Source organism: Rosa rugosa, chromosome 2 (genome assembly GCF_958449725.1).
Source record: "Rosa rugosa chromosome 2, drRosRugo1.1, whole genome shotgun sequence".
In the NCBI taxonomy this organism is placed as follows: Eukaryota; Viridiplantae; Streptophyta; class Magnoliopsida; order Rosales; family Rosaceae; genus Rosa; species Rosa rugosa.
The window spans coordinates 3,013,708-3,036,158 of NC_084821.1; the positions used below are offsets into that span (position 1 = coordinate 3,013,708).

Consider the following 22,451-nt stretch of genomic DNA (forward strand, 5'->3'; position numbering starts at 1 on the left):
AATCGGATTATGAACTTCCTCTATTTTGACAATTTCGATTCTAATTCTAGAGCAATTTCGTGCTGATAACGTGTTTGAGGACAAGCATAAATTGACAGAAATATAGAGAGAGTAATAATTCAGAGAGAATGGAGATTCATGTGTGTTTATTCATCTCATACAAGAGGGTATTTATAGGAATACATTACAAGTGTGAAAGCTCAAAGATAATCTCAAGCTTGGTATCAACTTGATTTACAGCTGCAGCTCAACATGGTAGCTGTGATGATGATAATTGCCATGCTTGTTGCCTTTTGGCATAAAGCTTGTCACACAAGTCTCTATACCTATATTATACACTCAAGTACCTTATCTATACACTCAAGTGCCTATTTATACATGATATAGACATTTATACTATGACTCATATATACTACAATATGATTCATGTATACTACAACAATATATCAATTGAAGAATTGCTGGTGGACTTGAAAGGTTTACTTAAATATTCCGAGACGTACAATGCAAGAAGCCAGTGACAGAGCACATTCTGTTTTGACATACCTTAAGGGAAAGAAAAAGAAACAGATGCACACAGAAAAGAGACATTAATTCATAAACAGCCAATTTGCACTCTTGCTTATTCATCTTGAACAGATTCAAGAAACTTGGTCTACTCAGAACTTAAGAACAGCCTCATTTATCAAAATCTGCTTGGTGTATAACTTTCTCCGTATTGCATGTCAATCCAAACCCAAGAGGATATAAAGGGTCATATGAGTTGCTTCCGACATCCAATGGGAGCTGTTCAACACTTTTAAACCATGTCACCGGTAGCTTGCCCTCGAAGTTATAATCTCCAAAGATAACATCTGCAATTCCCTCTCCTTCAGTACCAGGCAACCAAGCAGCAACAAGAGCATCCATCTTTTCCAAGAGACTTGGCTCTACAGTTAAGGGTCTTCCAGATATCAGAATCACCAATGTGGGGATTCTGTCAGCAACTGAGCTTATTACATCGGGTCCATCAAAAGGAATCACAAGCTCCAAGTTGTCGCCCTTGCATTCGGCATATGAACCTTCACCAACAGCAACAACTGCAAAAGAGGGTATCTGTACGTGCTAGGGTATACGTCGATGGCAGTTGCTCATAAATTATTTCTGTTTCCTCTCCAACTGCCTTCTTGATAGCTTCCAAGATGGTTGTGCCTGGAAATGTAAATATAAACATGAAAATTTACAATTTTTGTAGCTCTTGTTATCTATAAAATTTCAGTCTAAACTTCAAATATTGTTGCAAAACAAAAGAATCCATGTGGTAGAAAAACCATTTTTGTTTGACTATTTTTCACCTCAAGAAAACTTTGATGTAGAGTGGTTTAAAGAGTAACAACTTGAAATGGAAAACTTCTTGTTACATCCAACACAGACCTGACATGGTACAAATGTCATGCTATAATGAACATCAAAGTATCAAACATGTAGCCTTGTCAATTATTAAAATCCCGGGGAAATAGCAATATTACATACCAATGGTGAACCTGCCACTTAATCCAGCCTTAGTAACTGTCCATCCTCCACACTGATATCCAAGATCATCAGCATGCATTCCGGTAACCAGTATTCTTTTTGCTTTTCTATCTAATGGAAGAAAAGGTTTTCTTGGCTCCTTTCCATTCTTCAACAGAACCAATGACTTGCGAACAGCTTCGCATGCCAGATCCCTATGCAGCTGCATTGTAATGATATCCGTAAAAACTGGTATCAGATATTAAATTGTCTGAGGTGAAAACAAGATAGGATAACTGTGTATTATAGGTTTACCTTACAACCAACTTTGTCCAGCAAAGATCTATCAGAAAAGGGATGTTCAAAAAGACCAGCAACAAACTTTACTCTCAGTATTCTCTCAACAGCATCATCTATCCTGGACATTGGTATCTCCCCATGTTCCACCAGATTCACTAAATCATCCACAAAATTTTCAAATCTGAAAGGCACCATAAACTGCATAACTTCTCAATTAGACAAATGAACTAAAAATCAACGAAAACAACAAATAGTATGGCTTTAAAAATTGTCCGATTAATTGTACGATTATATTTCCTTGTACAACTCTGATTCTATGTCTTGTAATCCTCTATATAAAGAGGCCCCTATTATCAATGAAAGCACGATTCAATTCTCTCTCAATTCAGTTTTCCTTAAACAGTTTCAAAAAAAAAGAAAAACGGTCCACGTATTGTATATACAAAAGTCTATTACATGCTAGGCCCCAATAACATGAGTCGGGTCATTAGGGAATCCGATCAAATCCAATACCATCCCCAGTCGTAATCGAAAAGACCGCGCAGACTCAACTCAACGCTCCATGTCGGCGCGTGGTCTGGCTGAAGAGTTGCTCTCTCATTCGAAAACCAGGGCTTGCCTGCTAATCAAGGTCACTTGTTTACTCGTTACGTGCTTCTTTATTTTGTTTTATACTTTGATTAAAGCTTTGTTCTTCTTTTCTGGTTTCTTGTTAAAGTAGAAGAGTTATATTTTCTTACAGTCTATGATTTCAGAGTATTCTGAGTATGAGGGCTGAGATTGGTTGATGCTATTTTAATTTTTCAATCCAAGATTATACTTTTGAGTTTTACATGTACTTGTCATATTGCTAAACCAAAAGAACTCATTTCAGCACGTAGTTCACAGTTCACTCATAACCGTTTGCTCACCTCAATCAATTTTCTATTAGCTTTTTATTTTGATTACATAGTTTTGACACAATAATTTCACTCATCTGTCAATATATTCCGAAGGTTGGTGATCTAGCTGAAGCCACAAAGTTGATTGATCTAGCTGATGTGACATCCCATGAAAATTAAACAACTTCCAAAGGGATTGCAGCTTAGCCATCCCATAAACATCGTGAGAGTGAAGAGATCAGTTGACATGATCAGAATAATGCCTCGGTATGTACACCTTCAATTATTACCAGTCTTTAGATTTGAGTCAGTATCTATTATCTAGTGGTTTGCTTTTTTATGTCTACTTACACTTTGATATTGGGGTAATTGGCGTGCATCAATTTCTGTAATCCCATACGTACGTAAACCACTCTTCCATTCAAAGAAATCAGATTCTTTTTTAAGGAACAAATATTCATAAACAATGTAGGGAAATCAGAATTGAACAGACAGAAAACTTCTAAATACCGAATTATATAGTACTTGAAGAAAGAAATAGTTCACGATTGGATTTTGGAGACACTTATTGTATTAGATTCATTTCAACATTTTATAGGTCCATTCAATTCATTTCTGTTGTAAACTATTATGGCTATATCATGTAAATTGTTGTATATTAGAAGATGCTTTTCTCTTTCCTAGTTTTAGGGGATCCATGTTTTAAGGAGGACTTTAAGGGTCCTTGTTTTATGGAGGACTTTAGGCTATATGTTCCTTGTCTTCCACTACATATGTAGTCCATTTCTCATACATGGAAGAAGATGAAAAACAGAAAATACTACACTTATTATCTGCATCTAAACTCTCTCTCTCTCAAGTTCTTAGAAGCAAAGCTCTCTCCATTTTCTGAAACACTTTCTATGTTCCTTTTACAACACGTTATCAGCACGAATAGCTCTACTATTCGGATTGCAGATTGACAAGAGGAGAGGTGAATAACTTGGGTTGCAGAGAAGAGGCAGTTCATCTTTCAATCAACTTCACTCTACCAGCTCTACAACCAAGTAGGTTTTTTCCAAACAAAAACCGATTTTGCTGTCTCATTTTACCTTCTGTTCTCTGTGTTCCAGTATTTATTTGAAATAGTAAATCAACTCCAAAACTCACCAAATTTTGTATGCTGGAGCCCTTATGTGTTTAGTGCATCTCTGTAAATTTTCGTATTTTTCTGGGTAGTTTTGCTTAATGTTTCAGTTCGTCTTTCGACTGTTATTCAGTAGAAGCTGCAATCATGTTTTTGTGATTTTTGTTGAAGCATTATGGACTTAATTTTTTGGTTACACTAATTTGAATTATGCCATTATAATTCCTTATGCTAGAAGCATTATGGGCTAAATTATTACGCGATTATTACATAAAGTTATGCCAGAAGCATTTGCTCAATTTATTACCTATACGAAATGTCAGAAGCATTAATGAGATTTGAACCCATTTCCTTAGGTACATAACCCCTGCATTAATTTGTTTCCGTTATGATGTAATAACATATATTGAATTTGGTTATGTTATAATTGTGAATATTAAATGTGGTTGAGTCAGAAACTCAAATCAAACCCGAGCCAGAAGCTCAGGCCCAAGCTACAAGACCATAACAGAAGCTCGCCATGTGTTGCCATGACAAAGACCAATTTGAGCCCAGCAGGCCTACTCTCCCTCTGCAGGACCTAGCAGCCCAACATGCCTCACACACTCTTTAACTAGTGCATGAAAGCTTGGGTCACGAGCTCGCAGCTAAACCCTGTAGAGTTTATTATCAAGCCCACTCTTTCTTTGGTCCAGCAGAACCAAATAAAAGAAAAAATGATTTGATTCTACTGAGATTTGAACCCAGACAACGTGCATGTCATTATGACTATTGTAAATAAATTCACCATATTTCATATGTGTAATTAATTGCCAGAAGCATTTATTCACATAATTGTGTGATAATTAATATGTTATATTACTAGCATGCAATTAATATCTCAATTGATTTGTGATTTCCATTTATTCAATTTGTGAGATATTATTTCAATTTGCTCTATTCAATATTATTGTGTTACTTGTCTAAATTTCGCACTAGAATATATGTGTAGAAAATGCAGGTACCTAATGAACTAGAAGTTCTAAATGAACCAGTAGTTCATTCACATATCGAACCTGTAGTTTCGATAATGCCATTTAAGAAACTTGAAGTTTCCTTCATAAATTCACCACACATGATAAAACCAGTAGATTTTACATGTTTAATCCGATTTTCCATACCATGTTATAGAACCTGAAATTCCTATTAGTTGCTTATGGATGATACTACCCAAAGCACTAAGATTATTTGTTCCTTTCCTGTAAGAAATGTCAAATCTCAACAAACTTGACTTTGTTGCTTTGGAGGTTTCCAGAAGAAACTATCTAAAGTGGACTCAATGCAAGATGTGATAATTCATCTAACTGCAAAGAAGATGAGATCAATAATCAATGTTGACAATGTCGCCCGAGAGGCTTTTAAGGCGAGTGCCATAATTTTCATAAAGAAACATATGGAGAAAGCACTCCAAGCTGAGTATCCGATAAAGATGATGCACAGACTCTCTGGGTCGCTCTGGAAGAGCGCTTTAACCATCAAATGACCATTTTCTTGCATGAAGCAAGACATGATTGGCAGAAAGAAAATAACCCACATGACCGTCAGTCAGGTGGCCAAGGCCCAAGAGGCCAAGGAGCACGTAATCCAGCTCCACATGGCCAATGCCCATGTGGTGAGAATTGTGATGCCCTAGCTCAGCAAGCCCGAGTTGAAAGGAACACTAGTCTGGCTCGTCGCCACCAAAATTAGCATAATCTTTGTCATCGATGTGGAGGAATTGACTGTTGGTCCCGCACCTGCTGTGCGATAGCCGAAGCAGTAGATGAGTATTTCGCCAGTCGTGGAACTCGAAATACCAACTTTATTGAAGAGTCATTTTCCATCGATTCCACACTAGAGATCATGGATTTTCAGGAAGTTACTAAACATACCGAGAATTAGAACTCGAAGACATGGATATAATTGGCCCCTTGTGCCATATTTTCATCTTAATGAATGAAACATCTTCAGATTTTGGTGATTTATATTTTCAATTATTTTGGATTATAGAAATGTGGTTATGTTCGAATATATTTAATTCAATAAATTTATTTATACATGTGATCCATTGAATTAAATAAATGAATAGGCATATTCTATGGAGAAGTTTGTTGTCTGGCTAACAGTGATATTATGCACACCATACTCCCAGATCGGAGATATTTTCAAACTTATTGCCTATTCATACCTCTGTGACAACTGCATCAGGACGATCCAACCTGATAGAGGGCTATGGCATAGTCCACTTTATGTTGTCCAATGGTATTGAATTTACCATTAATAAGGCCTTATATTCTCCACGTTCCAGAAGAACGTTATTGAATTTTAAGGATATTCGAGCCAACGGTTATCATGTTGAAACCACTGAGAAAAATGAGTGTAATATCTTTGCATAACCTTTCAATATGCAGCCAGAAGCGTATATTGGAGAAATTGAAATCTGTTAGCTAGAAGCTAACTTATTCGAGCAACTACTTGCTATGACATGACCATTTGGGACACCCAGGTCAAAGTATGATGCACCGTATCCTCAACTTATCACACGGGCATCCCCTTCTGAATAAGGGTCTTGTGTTTAGTAACACATTATGCCAAACTTGCTCGATCGTTAGGAATGTTAAACTCTAGACCATCATGTGCAAAGACTAGTATATACACACACCATTTTTCTGCACAGAATGCAAGGAAAATTTGTGGACCTTTCCAACCACCATGCGGACCATTTAAATATTTCATGGTTGTGGTTGATGTATCGACAAAGTGATCACATGTTACACTATTGTCCACAAGAAAATGCTGCTTTTGCTAAACTCTCGCCCAGATCATGAAATTGTGGCTCACCACTCGGATTATCCCATAAAGTCCATAAGACTTGATAATGCCGGAGAGTTTACAGATTGTCACTTTGATGAGACAGTCTTCCCGCCGTTAGGGGGAGATAAGAACGTTACCGTTCCTGATGAACGACGTGAATTGACGTGGAATGTCCCCACTATGTCTCATCTCGATCCCCGAACCGCACAATGCGATAGTGAAGTGCGGAGAATTCTAGATCTACAAAGTATAGCCCAAAATATGCCAGACGCTGATCTAGCTAAAGTGACCAGATCACATATACCTGCTGCAAATATGCCTGTAAGGATAGACGTCCCCGTATGACATGTCATCCCAGATGGACGAGGTACAACCATGGCGGCTAACCAGTCATATGTCCCTGCCCAGAAGCGAGGTAGACCATTAGGTTCGAAAGATTCTTATCCCCAGAAGAGGGTAAACTCGGCACAAATGAATCTTCTTGACATCGCAATCTCAAACTGATTCATCTCACGAGATAAATCCGGATTATGGGTCCGTCCTAGAAGAGACGACGTTGGGGGACGCTCCAACATTTGAACCCACTCCCGAGAATAGAGAAATCTCGGTAAATTTTGTGAGATTTGGAATTGGAATGAGATTATCATCGATGATGTGTTTGTATTTGCGGTGGCCACCGAAACTAAAACAAGAGATGAAATCGAACCTTGCTCCGTTGATGAATGTCAACGAAGAAATGACTGGCCAAAAAGGAAATAAGCAATCTAGGTCAAATTAGATTCCTTGACAAAGAGAAAGGTGTTTTGGACTTGTTGTTCCTACACCTCCCCATGTTAAACCTGTAGAATTTAAATGGGTATTTATAAGGAAGCGTAATGAGAAAAATGAGATTGTGATACACAAAGCTCGTCTAGTGGCGCAAGAATTTTCTCAACGCCCTGTGATTGATTACGAGGAGGCGTATTCTCCCGTAATGAACGTCATAACGTTCCACTACCTTATTAGTTCGGTAGTTTCTGAAAAACTGAATATGCAGCTTATGAATGTGGTCATAACTTATCTCTAGGGGGATCATAATACAGAGATATACTTGAAAGTTCCTGAAGGACTTAAGGTACCCAATGCACATAGTTCTAGACCACGGAACGTGTTCTCCATTAGTTTTGAGGTGTTCACTTTATGGATTAAAACAATCTAGACGGAAGTGGTATAACCGTCTAAGTGAATATTTGATCGGGATGGGATATGTGAATAATAAACTACGCCCATGCGTGTTTATTAAGGAAACAAATTCCGGGTTTGCAATTATGGCGGTCTATGTTTTCAAAGACATGAATTTGATTGATATTCCTGAAGAGATCAAGGAAACTGCAAAGCACCTGAAGTCGGAATTTGAGATGAAAGCCCTTGGGAGAACAAATTATTGTCTCGACCTAGAGCCCGAGCAAAGTGCAGATGAAATTTTGGTCCATCAACCAAATTACATCCAGAAGATGTTAATATGCTTTAATAAGGATAAAAGCAAGCACACCCATGGTCGTCCGAAGTCTAGAGAGAACCGTATCGTTCTGCTGGTGATAACGAAGAGATATTGGTGCCAGAAGTCCCATATCTAAGTGCAATAGGAGCATTATTATACTTGGCTCAATGCCCTAGACAGAACATCTCTTTCGATGTGAACTTGTTAGCTAGATATAGCTCTGCGCCAACACGCCGCCACTGGAATGACATAAAAGACATTTTTCGCTACCGTAGAGGTACGGCGGACATGGGCTTATTCTATCCCTATGCATCAAGGAATGGATCAAACCCACTTGATCCTCAGAATGATGCTCGCCTTGTTGTATATGCTGATACAGACTATCTATCAACCCGCACAAGGCGCGTTCCCCAACTGGTTATGTCTTTGCCATTGGGAATACTGCAATTTCTTGGAGGTCTACAAAACAGACCCTTGTTGCTATCTCTTTGAATCATGTTGAGATTCTAGCTCTTCACGAAGCAGTACGTGAATGTATATGGTTGAGAGCCATCACAAAGCACATGTGGGCTGCATTCCACCATTGATGAACCAACCACTATCCACGAGGATAATGCTGCTTGCATCAAGCAAATGAAGACGGGTTTCATCAAAGGAGACAACACCAAACATATTGCACCAAAGTTCTTCTTCAATCAGCAACAATAGGAGCATCAGAAAATTAAAGTCAAGCAGATTCGATCTGAAGACAATCGTGCAGACCTCTTCACTAAGTCACTACCAAAGTCTACATTCCAGAAGCATGTACAAGGTATTGGTCTACGTAAATTATCTGAATTACCTAACATGTATTTTCAGGGGGAGTTGAAATCAGGGGGAGTATCCAGAAGCATACCCACTTGACCATCGTGTACTCTTTTGTCCTTCGTCCAGGGTTATTTTGTCCCACTGGGTTTTATTACCTGGCAAGGTTTTAACGAGGCACATCTTTAGCATGGTCGCTCCACTTATACTACATCCTGAAGATGTTTGGATTCAACATATATGCATTTGCTCATCTTTTCCCTTCGACCACGGGTTTTTCCCACTAGGTTTACCGGGCAAGGTTTTGGTGTAGCAAATCTAAATTCATCCCTCTCGTAGACATACTACCTACTTATGGTGCTAATAAGAAGACTCCACTTATCTCCGAAGCTGTGATATTACTACTCCACACTCATGCGCGTTGTGCTCTGTTTCTCCTTCGACCAAGGTTGTTTTTTCCCACAGGGTTTTTATTACTTGGCAAGGTTTTTGATGAGACAACTTAGAAGCGCACAACCTAAGCAACACTATTGACATGAAATATCCAAGGGGGAGTGTTGTAAACTATTATGGCTATATCATGTAAATTGTTGTATATTAGAAGATGCTTTTCTCTTTCCTAGTTTTAGGGGATCCATGTTTTAAGGAGGACTTTAAGGGTCCTTGTTTTATGGAGGACTTTAGGCTATATGTTCCTTGTCTTCCACTACATATGTAGTCCATTTCTCATACATGGAAGAAGATGAAAAACAGAAAATACTACACTTATTATCTGCATCTAAACTCTCTCTCTCTCAAGTTCTTAGAAGCAAAGCTCTCTCCATTTTCTGAAACACTTTCTATGTTCCTTTTACAACAATTTCAACATTTTATAAATTTTTTAGTATCATAATGGCGTAACATAGAATTAGAATCGTATTCATAGGAGATTTGAATCTTAAATATTGCGAGTTTCTTAAATTGAGTTGACCCGGTCTATTCAATATCCTATTCCAAGTTTTTAACTTTAGCATGTCAGCAAATAATGAACTTGTAAAGAAATGTGATGGTATTAGCAAAGCAGAAGAAGATGGTTATGCATACAAGTCAAGTGGCTGCTTTGCAATTTTGCAAAATCTAGTATTGCCAAATTGCCAGAATTTGGACACATCCTTTGATTTGGTAAACATCTCTGTATAAGGAAGAGACCTTGAAGTTACCTTGAAAGTGGTGAGGATTTATGAAGAACAGGGCTTTGAATTCACCTTGAAAGTGAAGGTCTTTCAAGTCAAACCCCCTACAAAACAAGTACGTACATTGATAAGTTGGTGAAGACCCTCCTACTTGATACTTTAGACAAGCCAACCCCAAATCATAAAAGAATAAAAAGTGACCAGTGGCGACTAGTTCCCCAAGTCTTTTTCTAAGAAAAAGAAAAAGGGAAAATACTGAACATTGGACACTGTAAATATCACTGTAAAGGGAAAATATTGAATCCAACTGAGCCAAAGTAAAGGCTTCAATCGATGGATGCAAGCGGATTTGGTGCTTTACTTTTGTAGACTGATATATTTGATCGAATCTCTACCTTTGGTGCCTAATCTGGAACTAAAAGTCATCACATTTGGCGTCTATATGTACTTGCAGCCACCATTCTCAAGCATTTCGAAGTTCTAGCTTGATCGAAGCTTGAAAGAGATGAGTTTTATAGTGTTTTATTAAGGGTGACCGGCCTTTTTTTTTTTTGAAATCTGGAAATATTAAGGCATGCTTAATGCTTGTGTATATATAAAATCTTTTGAGATGTACTGATCACAGAATTGGGGTCAAACGTTGACAAAGTACCGAGATGACATCAGATAGTGTTACGGCTACTTGATGGTAGAATGGTTTTACCTTTACAGGCTACGAAACCAGTCCTCTAAAACTGAGGTCAATGATTTTAGGTCAAGATGTTGTAGGAGTTAGGACTTGGGACCATAAACATCAACAATTGGCTCAAGCTTTAACTTTAATGGGGGCCATGGACCTGTAAAGTGGAGAAATTGTTGGTTTCTGACTTATGTGACATCCCCCAATCTGAAGCTTCTGATGAACTAGAGCCATGTCTTCAGCAGAATAGAAATCAGACATTCTCATAGGCAACGTTATGAATTATGAAGTCTCAAATAGCATAGTAACCAGTCAAGTAAAGTTAGAAATAACCAGAGGGAAAATTTAAAGACCAAAAAAAATAGAAACCCGAGGGAAACTTTGACATTCTATTTGTATGTCAGGTTGGATTACATGCATATGCTCCATTGTGTATGTCCACGTGTAATCTGTAGACAATAAAAAGCGTGGAAATTAGTTTAGTCAATTTAGTCTGCTCTCTCTCTCTCTCTCTCTGTCTGTTTCATTACTTCCTTTGAACAATTCATACAACCTTCTCTCTTTTTGGTGATATGGTGATCTGTAGCTACGCTAGGTTCTCTGCCTTTGACTCTTTGAGTGATTCCTACAACCTTATCTGATTTTGGTAATCTCTAGCTCCCACTTGATACCTATACCTAGCTTTCTTCCCTTTGGTTTCAGCTTTTCTTCTCCATCGTTGTTTTGTGGCTTCAATGGCCTTGTGCCCCCAATCAGCCTCTCCATCTTTTCCTTCATCATCAGCTCCTCGATCAAAGCATGATGTGTTTCTCAGTTTTAGGGGTGAAGACACTCGCAAGGGTGTTGTATCCTATTTATACCATGAATTGCAAAACAGAGGAATACAAACATTCATGGATGACCAAGGGCTTCAGCAAGGGATGCCTATTTCTCCAAGTCTCGTAGCTGCAATAGAGGAATCGAGGTATGCAATCGTTCTTCTGTCTCCAAAGTATGCTTCTTCTACATGGTGTTTGGATGAACTTGTGAAGATTCTTCAATGCTCTGAAGCCAAGAAGACACCAGTTCTGCCAATTTTTTATTATGTGGATCCCTCTGATGTGCGAAATCAAAGGGGAAGTTTTGCGGAAGCCTTCACTAAGCATGAAGAGAGGTATAGGCAAGGCAATGATGATGTAGAGAAGGTGAAGAAGTGGAGAGCTGCTTTAACACAAGTGGCCAATCTCTCTGGGTTGGATTTAAACAAATTTGGGTAAGCATTTTGAAACTATTGTAATAACTGAACAATTAAGAGTCGTACATTTGGATTTATTATTTGCCTCATTGCCTGATCATTAATTATGAGATCCTTCTTGATCTTGTAGGTCTGAAAAAGAACTTGTCCAACGCATTGTGGAACTTGTGCGCCGTGATGTAAGGCCTATTTCAATAATGTCGAGCAGCAATTTTGAAGCATTTGAATCAACAAGAAAAGCCATGAATGAGCTGATGGAGGCATTAGAAGATGATGAGGTCGCTGCCATTGGGGTCTATGGAATGGGAGGGGTTGGGAAGACAACCATGGTGAAACATGTCGGTGCACAGGCCCAAAAAATGGGGCTTTTTGATCATGTGATTATGGCTGTTGTATCCCAAACCCCAGATAAAAGAAATATTCAAGGCGCACTTGCGGATCTGCTGGGCTTGAAATTGGTGGAGGAGACAGAAATTGGACGAGCCAGTAGATTGCAGAAGGAGATACTTAGAAGAAATAAGATCCTTATAATCTTAGACGACATTTGGAATAGACTGGAGTTGTCAAGCATTGGAATTCCCAGCTACAACGAGCTTCAAATATGCAATTCCAAAGTGCTACTCACCACAAGGAGATTGAATGTTTGCCATACCATGGAGAGCCAAGCAAAAATTCATCTCAGTATCTTATCAGAAGATGATGCTTGGAACTTGTTTTTGAAGAAGGCAGGAAAGTCTTTTCAGAAGTCTACCGCTTTTTATGAAGTAGCCAGAAAGGTAGCTCGAGAATGTGCTGGTCTCCCAGTTGCGTTGATAGCAGTTGCGAGGGCACTTGGAGATAAAGATTTTGAAGCCTGGAAAGAAGCAGCTCGACAACTTGAGATGTCTCAACCTGCCAACCCTGAACAGGACAAAGATGTGTTCAAGTGTATAAAGTTGAGCTATGACTACTTGGACGATAATGCCGATGTGTCCAGAAGTCAAGCCAAGTATTGCTTCTTGCTCTGCTGCCTATTCCCAGAAGATTATGATATCCAAATAGAAGACATTATGAAGTATGGCTTCAGAACAGGATTGTTCCGAGATGACAACAGCACAATAGAGAATGCCAGAGCCAACGCAAAATCAGTGATTGACCACCTTAAAGATTCTTGTTTGCTTTTGGACGGTTCAAAGGTCGGATGTATAAAGATGCACGATGTCATTCGAGATATTGCCGTGTCCATTGCATCAGATGGCCAACATTTTTTGGTGAAAACTCGTTGTGATTTAAAAGATTGGCCGATGGATGCGCATGAGGGCTACTCAGCAATCTCACTAATTGAGAGCAACATTTGCAAGCTTCCCAACAAGTTGGTATGTTCAAAACTTCAGATTTTATTGCTACAACAAAATGCTTGTATAATAAAGATCCCAAAAACCTTTTTTCAATGTCCCAATGATTTAAGGGTCTTAGATCTTAGCAATACTGGCATTTCATCACTGCCCCCATCATTCAGTCTCCTGACCACACTCCAAGCTTTGCAATTAGATAATTGCCGGTACCTTAGGGACATATCCATACTTAGAAAACTGAAAAAGCTCGAGATTCTTAGTATGAGAGACTGTTCTATTAAGAAATTTCCAAAAGAGATAGGAAATTTGACCAAATTAAGAATGCTGGACTTGACCAAGACTAGTTTTGAGACAGTTCCCTCTCAAGTGATAACAAGGTTGTATAGACTAGAAGAACTGTACATGAACTATAGTTTTGGCTACTGGGGTAGTAAAGTTAAGGGAGGCTTGTTGTGTTTTCTTGGTAAGAATGCTGACTTTGATGAGTTAACTGTCTTGTCACGTTTAAACACTTTGGAGGTTTCCGTATATGGTGTAGAACGTTTGCCTCAAAATGTTGAGCCCATTCCAAATTGGGTCAACTTTTATATACGTATCAGAAGATTCGGGTTCAGAAATTGCACTAGGGGAGATCACATTCCACATCCTTCTTCAAGAGCATTGATCATTGACACAACCATGAATAACTTACCCAATTGGTTCATCAGTGTGGTGACAGAAAAAACAGAGGATTTATGGTACAACTGCTGCAATGGCTTAACTAACCTTCTCGAGGAACACGACCGTGGGAGATTACATGGACTCAAGTATCTTTGTATAGAATCTGTATATGCAGAAGTGTTGTTCAACACAATAACATGGCCTAAGGGGTCAAATGAACCTGTGTTTGAGCACTTGGAAGAGTTGAAAATCTATTTCGGGCATTGCCTGGAGGAGCTATGTGTTGGTGATTTACCACTTGGCTCTGTACGTAATCTCAAGATATTGAATGTGCAATCTTGTTCTAGGTTGGTGAAACCACTTTTACCGTCAAAGTTGTTGCACAGATTACAGAGTCTGGAAAAACTAGTATGTTCTTATGTAGTTATGAATTATGTGTTTGGATTTGAAGGGGATGAACCACAACACGTTGTCTTTACAAAGTTGAGAATGATTTCACTGAGACAAATGTACCGGCTAATAAACATATGGAATGGTCCTGCTCCACCTGGAATCTTCCAGAGCCTCAAAATCTTTTACTTGAAGGATTGCCCAATACTGAAATATCTCTTCACATCTGAGGTAGCTCGATGTCTTTTGCAATTGGAAGACGTTTGGGTAGAGTGTTGTAGTAGATTGGACAGACTAATTGAAGCAACTGAGGAAACAGAGAGCAACAAGATTGTTCTTCCACAATTGAAAAACCTAGTTTTGAAACGTCTTCTAAAGCTCACAAGGTTCTCCAGTACCAGCAGCAGTACTATTATTATTGAAATCGAGTGCCCTTCATTGCAACACTTGTACGTGGATGAGTGCCCCTGGGTTACAATCTCTGCTTCTGACTTCAGCAGCAGAAACCAAGTCCCCTGGTTTCCAATCTCTGCTTCTGGCATCAGCAGCAGAAGCCAAGTCCAACTAAATGATCACCAACATATGGGCACACTACGGGGAAGGATCGACAATGAATCAAAGCTCTCACACTTTCCACTCTGGACGTGATAAGGTATGTCTCCGTATCATAAAATATATATGTATCAAAGGACATATTTAGGACACCCATAAATCTGATATTCCGACTAGTTCATCGACAGTGATGATTTTGTCCCTATCAAATTCTTAACTTTAAAGTGTTCATATTTAGTCAATAACTTGAAATGACATCCAGGGCTGGCCTTAATTTTTTAGAAAAGGTGGTTTGGTAATATAGAGCTTCTCTATCAATCTTTGAGTTCAATGATCTACCCAGAAATTGTAACTAGCTTTTTTCTTTCTCATTACCAATATGGTATGGTCACTCATCCACTCATTTTAGTAATCAACTGATGCCGATAATGGATTTCTGCAAAAAGATAAAACAAACACAGACATTTTATGTAGAGTTGTAGACACTCAGGCATGCATCTTCGTGAATTTGTTGTCCATTTACTCTAAGAATACAAATTGCAGATAAATAAGGTATACATTATTCAGTTAATTTTTGATACACTGCATATTTCATATATATTATATCATTATATGACTTGAATCATATACTCTCGCAAGCGTACGAATCATGTCAAGATATGGAAGTATTAAGCCCAAAATTATCGTACCACGGGGATTAGTGGCTAACCCACAATCATTGGATAGTCGGAACTAGAGTCACTAAGCAAATAAAAGAAAAAGAAAAAGAAAATAAATAAAAATGCTATTCTAAGGCACCAAGCTTTAGCAATGCTCGGCTTTAGTTTTCACCAAAGCCTAATCAAAACAAAGAGCCTAGTGGTGGATATGCACAAATGAGTCGAAAATTGTAGGAAGTTTTAAATTGTGAATTAACTAAATTAAACACAACCGAAAATCTTTTTGAAATGGAAGGTTGAGTCGGGGATAGGAGGACTGATGGCTCTGCTAGGGTTTTCACGCTACAGAGTCTCAACCTCTTTCTGCCTTGATTAATCATTTTGACTTCTTCATGTCTGTTATGTCTGAGCCTCGATCGTTTTGTCCGTGGCCGTTCCTCACTGCAACTACGCCAGCGCCGCCTCGGTCTTATGCTTCTGCAACAGCGGCGCCGGTCATTCCGATTGCGAGTCTACCTGCGCCTGTTATTCATGATGGGAGAACGACTATGACAATTTCAGAGGAAGGGTACCAATCCGGATTAGAAAAATGCAAACACATGTTATTGGGTCGTCTCTATATGGCAGCCAATAAGGATAAACCCTATTCTCCATCAGACTTGTATCGTAAGTTGGGATTGGTTTGGGGTGATATTGGCCATTGGAGAATTATTCCTATGGGCAAGGGATACTTCTCTTTCAGCTTTACATCTGATGCGGCTTGTTCTAGGGTTTGGGAGAAGGGTGCAATTGCCCTTAAGCCTGGGATACTGAGGTTTATGAGGTGGGCACCCAATTTTTCCCCTGCAAATCAAAAGAACACCAATGCTCAGGTTTGGGTGAATTTTTGGGATTTAGGTCTTGAATTTTGGGAGCCTCTGACGCTGTTTGAGATTTCAAATGGAATTGGGGTGCCGGTGAAAATTGATCAGAATACCTTGGATAGAAACCTTGGTCTCTTTGCTAGGGTCTTGGTTGATATTGATTTATCTTCTGATCCTCTACATGAATTGGCTGTTCATCGCAACAACGGAGATATTGTTGTGATTGAAGTTGGATACGAGCGTCTCCCTGATCTTTGCTCGCATTGTGGAAATGTTGGGCACAACGTTACAACTTGTAAGCTTCTACGAAATCATGCAGCTTCTGGTCGGACTGTGATTGAGATGGGTCAAGGTCAATCGTGTAAGCGTCGTCGACGGAAGACAAAACAAGTATTTGTTGCAAAGAATACTGAGCAAGTGGATAAGGGAAAGAAGATGGTTGTTGCTCCTATGCCAAGTGTGAATGCAGATGCTAGAGAGGGTCCTTCATTGGCACGAGCATCTCCTCCTCTTGCTACAGCAGTGGTTGTTGATTTGGAATTGAATAGGGTTATGGATATTGTTGAACAAACTCCAATTGTTGAGAAGGTTACTGCTCCAACTACTAGTCCATCTGTTGTTGAGCAAGCCATTGTTCCAATAGTACAGGAGATAGGACAAATTATCTCTAGCCCAGTTGCAAGTTCAGTTCCAACAAACTCTCCAGGTAATGTTAATGTCAATATTTCTACTGGTAATAGCTTTGAGATTCTTTCTCAAATGCAGCAAGGAAAGAGCATTGTTGTAGATGAGCAAGAGGAAGTTGGAGAGCGCAATGACAATTTGGTTGGCAATAATAATACAAATTCTACTTTGGTAGAATCTATTGCTCATCAAGCTAAGTTCTGTTGGGGTGATTTGGAAAATGATGAACCCCTTGGTCATCATACATATGCTCAGGCTGAGATAAGTCCGGTGTGTTCTTGGTTTGATGAGGGTGAAGCAACTCTGGCAGATGAGAATCTTCTTAAGTCTCTCTCAAAGTCTCAAAATAAAAAATTGAAGACCAAGAGAGATTCCCGTGATCCTTACCCTACCCGCAATCGAACGCCCGTTGTGCGTCTTGATCTTTGATTCATTCGGCTTAATCTTGCTTATGTTTTGTTGCCTTTTGAGTTAGCTGTTTTTTTTTTTTCCTAAGGGGTCTTGTTTTCATGCCCCCCCCCCCCCCCCCTTTATCTACTATCTTTTTTAATTAATAAATTATTTTAATTTCCAAAAAAAATAAAAACGCAACCGAAAAGTAAACTAAACAACTAATTAACGAACTAGAAAATTAAATTTGGGTTTTCAAATTAATGGGAACATGGGAGCGTTGGATGATTCACACTAACTATCTTGCAAATATCGATGCCAATTTCACAAATGCATGCATTTTCTTTGTGTTAAGTCTCGTACCTAGTACCGGTTAACGCTACTAAACCAATTATCCTTTCGGTGTATTGATTATGTCAGTTAAGGCCACAATCAACTCTCTAATTTGGGCATTACGCCGGTTAAGGCCGCGATATCTAAAATTAGAGGCCTAGAGAGCAAGATAATAGAGACCCAAGCAAACTTAGCTACAATTAAGCTAGCTAATGGTTACCACACTTAAATCATAGATGCCATAGACTAATAAGTTGTCAATTTATCAATCTAATCATCACAATTGCCCACAACATAATTTCAAAGGGTGACAAAGCCTAGAAACATGCTTCTAAGGACCAATAAATTCGGATTTAAAGCATACACAAGAAAAATTACATTTATTTCATTAAAGCATCAATATTTACACAAGATGAGTTAGAGTTTCACAATCCTAACTCCCAAAATTGAACTACTCACTATCCACAGTCAAATACATCATCAATAGCAAATAAAATTATGGATTAGATAATAAGGAAGAGAGGGGAGAGTTAGTTTGGTCACTTCTAGCTATGAGCTAGTATGAACCAAGTAATTTCTTCACTCAACTACTCAAAATAGAGGTGTGGTGCTCTTGATGATGATTCTTTGAAACTTGAGTGAGAAATCCTCCAAATACCCACAAGAAAAGTAAAGAAAATAAGAGAAATGGAAGGGTGGAAGCCCTCCCCCTATGGAAAACTGGGAAGTGCGGCGCTGTCCAGTGTGCCTCTTCTCGATAGAATGGAAAGGATGATTATATATGGTGCTGCGGTCTGAAGGCTAAAGAATAGGCACGTGAAAGCATGTGAGGTGAGAGTCATCTGTGCAAAGAAAAGAGTAGCTAGGGTTGCTACGTGTCAATAATGGGGTGGCTACACCCATTGATTAATTGAACCATAATTAAGCTGCTGCACGTGTATGGCTAGTGCATTGTTAGCTTGATTAATTAACTTAATTAACTAAGCAACATTTCTTTTCCTCCTTTCTTTATTTTTTTTTGTTTTCTTTTTCACGTCCCACAATCTCAAGACACTTCTGTTCATATCTTCTAGAGGTAGTCGGGTTCAGTTGACCGCAGTTGACCGGTGTCGTCAATTTTGTCCTTTTGTCGAACGCTCTAATTTACTTCAATTTTGTCTTGATTTCCGTAACTCTTCTTATTTTCTACAAAATAATAAAAATAAATTAATTACATTATAATTGACTTGAGATTAATTTATTTCTAGTGTTTTAGATACAATTGCACGCATAGAAATGCGTGTAATCATTATACTATAGTAATATAATGTATATTATATTGTTGGATTGTGTCTGGCATCACAATTGATCCCCAATTACAGTCATCAACATACTTAATTACTTACTGTTCGTTTGCAGGGGGGAACTCGATGATACGTATGGCTTATAAGCAGCTTTATGCTCATTATCATGCATGGGCTAGCAGGACTGGTGTCCATGTTTCCATAGTGGCACAACTGTTGAGGAACCAAAACAAAGATGGTAATTTCATAGTACTATAGTCCGCGTAACTACTCATTATTGGCAATTAAGTATTCGATGTGTTGTTAAGTTAATAACATTATTTCTCTGAGCATTTTGGTTACAATTGCTTTGTTTCCTTGTTGCATACATTTTCCTATACTATTCTGAAGACAAGAAGAGAAAGGAGAAAAAGATTTTAGTTTGCTTAATTAGCTCAATGGTCTAAAAACTGACCAAATCATGCCTCTGGATAGTTTTCAGTGAGTCCACTTCTTTTGGATCCAAATATTTTTTTTTTAATTTTTCAATGGGTACATGACCGTGATGATATATGATGGAAGTATTTGATCGCAGACTATAGTGTTCTGCAAATTATGTCATTCAAATTGGTATATAGATGCACATAAGTATGGTATTGCATGACCACAACTAAATTTGAAGATGCAAGATGCATTTAGTTTTGCAGAAATAAAAGCAAAGATTGATGTGTGTAAGCATCCAGTTGAATTCATTGTAATTAAGCAAGAACATGAACGCTGTTCAATGAGAGATCAGAGAGAAATAGAGGTATGATCTGATCGAAGTACAGAAAGATGATTATTGGTGTTATAAAATTTGATTGTACACATCTATGCTGAAATTGTAGGAACATTATAAAAAAATCAAAGATATGATGGGATTTGATGACTAGCTATAACTTGTAGACAATATCAGCAAATCAAATATATGAAGGGATATGATGAGATTTAATGAAAGACCAAATAAGCAAGTGAAATTAATTAGAATTAAATTATAACTCAAAGTTAGTAATAGACAATTAAACATTTATCGATCGGAATTAAAGCATAGTTAGAGTGATTGACTATAATCCAATATTTGAGAGGCTATGGTTCAGTTTGGTTTAAAATAACCGACTAATAAGTTCGATTTGGTGCACTTGATGAATTTGGTTCCATACTTCCATAAAATTCCTCGTACTATCAATCAAAGTAGAAATGAGTTGGTGTTGTCCAGACTCCTGACATATATGTTTAATTTAAGAAAAATTTTATTCACATATTACAAAATACTAGATACACATCCTTTTTTTCATACACCCAACATCAGATTTTATGGTTACGTTAAATTACTAAAAGATACATTTATATCAAAAATAAAGAAACATAGTTAGAATATACTATCCCTCTTTGGAGTTTTCTTCTCCTTTACGTGAATGACGTGAATGAAGATGCAAACTTAGAACCCTAGTCAGAAACAGTTAACGACACTGATCAATGAACATCCATTGTTCTAATTAAAGAAAAATATCAATAGCGTAATGGATTCTGATATTGGTGTTTCTCAGCCCTCAATTGAGGTATGACTTCTTTCCTTCTCCATCTTTGACTGAATTTTATCTACTACAAAATTTAGGTTTTCAATTTCAATTGTTGTTTGAGCTAATTAGTTTAATGGCTAGGTTTGTTATCGTTATTGGAAGTTGCCACCATTTTGTTCTATTTGTAGAACTATATGAATTGTGTTTGCAATGGTTCTCAATTAACTTACCTTGAATTATTCTTGACATATATAGCAACCTGAGAGCTCGAGCTTGATGAGGGGATTAGACTGATGTAATTTTAATATGCCCTTAACATGTTCCCACAAAGACAAACACCAAGAACAGTACTGCCAATAAACCTCAAGCAGATCAGAAAGCTTGTTACAGGTAAACTCTTATACTGATAAGAAAGAATAGAAAGAAGAATAATGCCGGGAAATGCCAGAGATAAGTGGTAGTGAGAATTTTTTTTTTTTTTTTTAGTTAAGGTGGTATATATAAAAAAAAGGATGTGTATTTAGTGAATATGTATTATGTATTATGAATGAGAATAGTTTAGGAAGTCCGGGGTTGTGTTTCTAGTAAAATATTAAAATAAAAAAATTAATAGAATGTGTATTAAGTAGGAGATGTGTATCTAGTATTTTGCAATGTGTTAATAAAATTTCTCTTAATATAAGAACGTGAAAAAACCCAACCAGATCCCCTAATTTGCATCCTTAAAATGGTTTACTTCGAGCTGACATTATGCGTGTGCACTACTAATCTGACACACTAGCTCAGATTGAAGTATTATAGACCGCTGTGTGCTTAACGCATGGCTCCTTATTGAAGTAGTATAGCTGTTACAGAGGAAATTCACAGAAAAAAACAACAACAACAAAAAATATATCCCATCTGTCATTCTAAATGCGACCCGTTGTCGTGCTAATTGATCTCAATTTAATCATAACTAGTAGAGACTCGACCACTATACTTTCCTCCATCTAGCACTCTGAATTCTTATTACTTTTCTCTTTGCAATGGAGTTGGAGAGCATTCAAGGATGTCTGGAGAACAAGACCATCTTTGTTACTGGACCCACTGGCTTGCTAGGAATGGGTATATTAACCTCTCTCTCCTGGGCTATTGATATAGTTATATATATTTACCGGTCGATCAATTAGTTTAGGCTTTAAAGTTCACCAATGCTACATTTTTTTTTTTTTTAGAGTCACTAATAGTAAGTTTAATATGCCAATTCATGCAGTTTTTGTGGAGAAAATACTACGGGTTCAGCCAAACGGGAAAAGGCTCTTATCTCCTTAATAGAGTTTTCGATGCCAAATCTGCCACACATCGCATGCACAATGAGGTTTAATATAAATCCACAAATATTTCACACCTGCACTTTTAAATAGTTTTTATATCAATTGACATTTACTTGTATGAATTATCAAGATCATAAGGAAAGAGCTGTTCAGGAACCAATTGATGGTTGGCCAATCAGTTGTTCATTTTTTTTCAAAATGGTCAGTTTACATGGATTTGGTTCCTCTAAAGTGAGGAGGGTGTGAATTTACTTCAACTTCATAAAATCTTGACTCTTTATCTAATCTAACGGTCCTGACAATTGACACATCACTCTTCCACTAATTTTTTATTTTATTTTTTTTCAAACCCCGGTTAACTTGCCGTTAACTATCGTTAACTCCTAGAAGAAAAAAAAAAGGGTGCGACTATTGCTATCCTACTATTTTCTTAGTTCACCCTACAAACATTTG

General features: G+C 37.9%; 1 protein-coding gene and 1 pseudogene across 3 annotated transcripts; one reads left to right on the forward strand and one right to left on the reverse strand.

Moving 5' to 3' along the window:
- Window positions 1-467: 467 nt before the first annotated feature.
- Window positions 468-2,023, reverse strand: LOC133732974 (uncharacterized; annotated as a pseudogene).
- Window positions 2,024-11,152: 9,129 nt separating this feature from the next.
- On the forward strand, window positions 11,153-22,143 carry LOC133731593 (probable disease resistance protein At4g27220). Of its 3 annotated transcripts, XR_009856724.1 has the most exons (5): window positions 11,153-12,017; window positions 12,130-15,035; window positions 19,263-19,385; window positions 20,941-21,789; window positions 21,938-22,143. XR_009856724.1 is itself a non-coding variant. In XM_062158969.1 (3 exons), exons 1-2 carry the CDS (start codon window positions 11,500-11,502, stop codon window positions 15,029-15,031), a joined length of 3,420 nt encoding a protein of 1,139 aa, XP_062014953.1. In that variant the 5' UTR covers window positions 11,153-11,499; the 3' UTR covers window positions 15,032-15,035; window positions 19,263-19,488. The 3 variants fall into 3 exon arrangements, 2 of the variants coding, with proteins under 2 accessions (XP_062014953.1, XP_062014952.1); XM_062158969.1 differs by lacking the exons at window positions 20,941-21,789; window positions 21,938-22,143 and having other exon boundaries at window positions 19,263-19,488; XM_062158968.1 differs by lacking the exons at window positions 19,263-19,385; window positions 20,941-21,789; window positions 21,938-22,143 and having other exon boundaries at window positions 12,130-15,144.
- The last annotated feature ends 308 nt before the right edge of the window (window positions 22,144-22,451 follow it).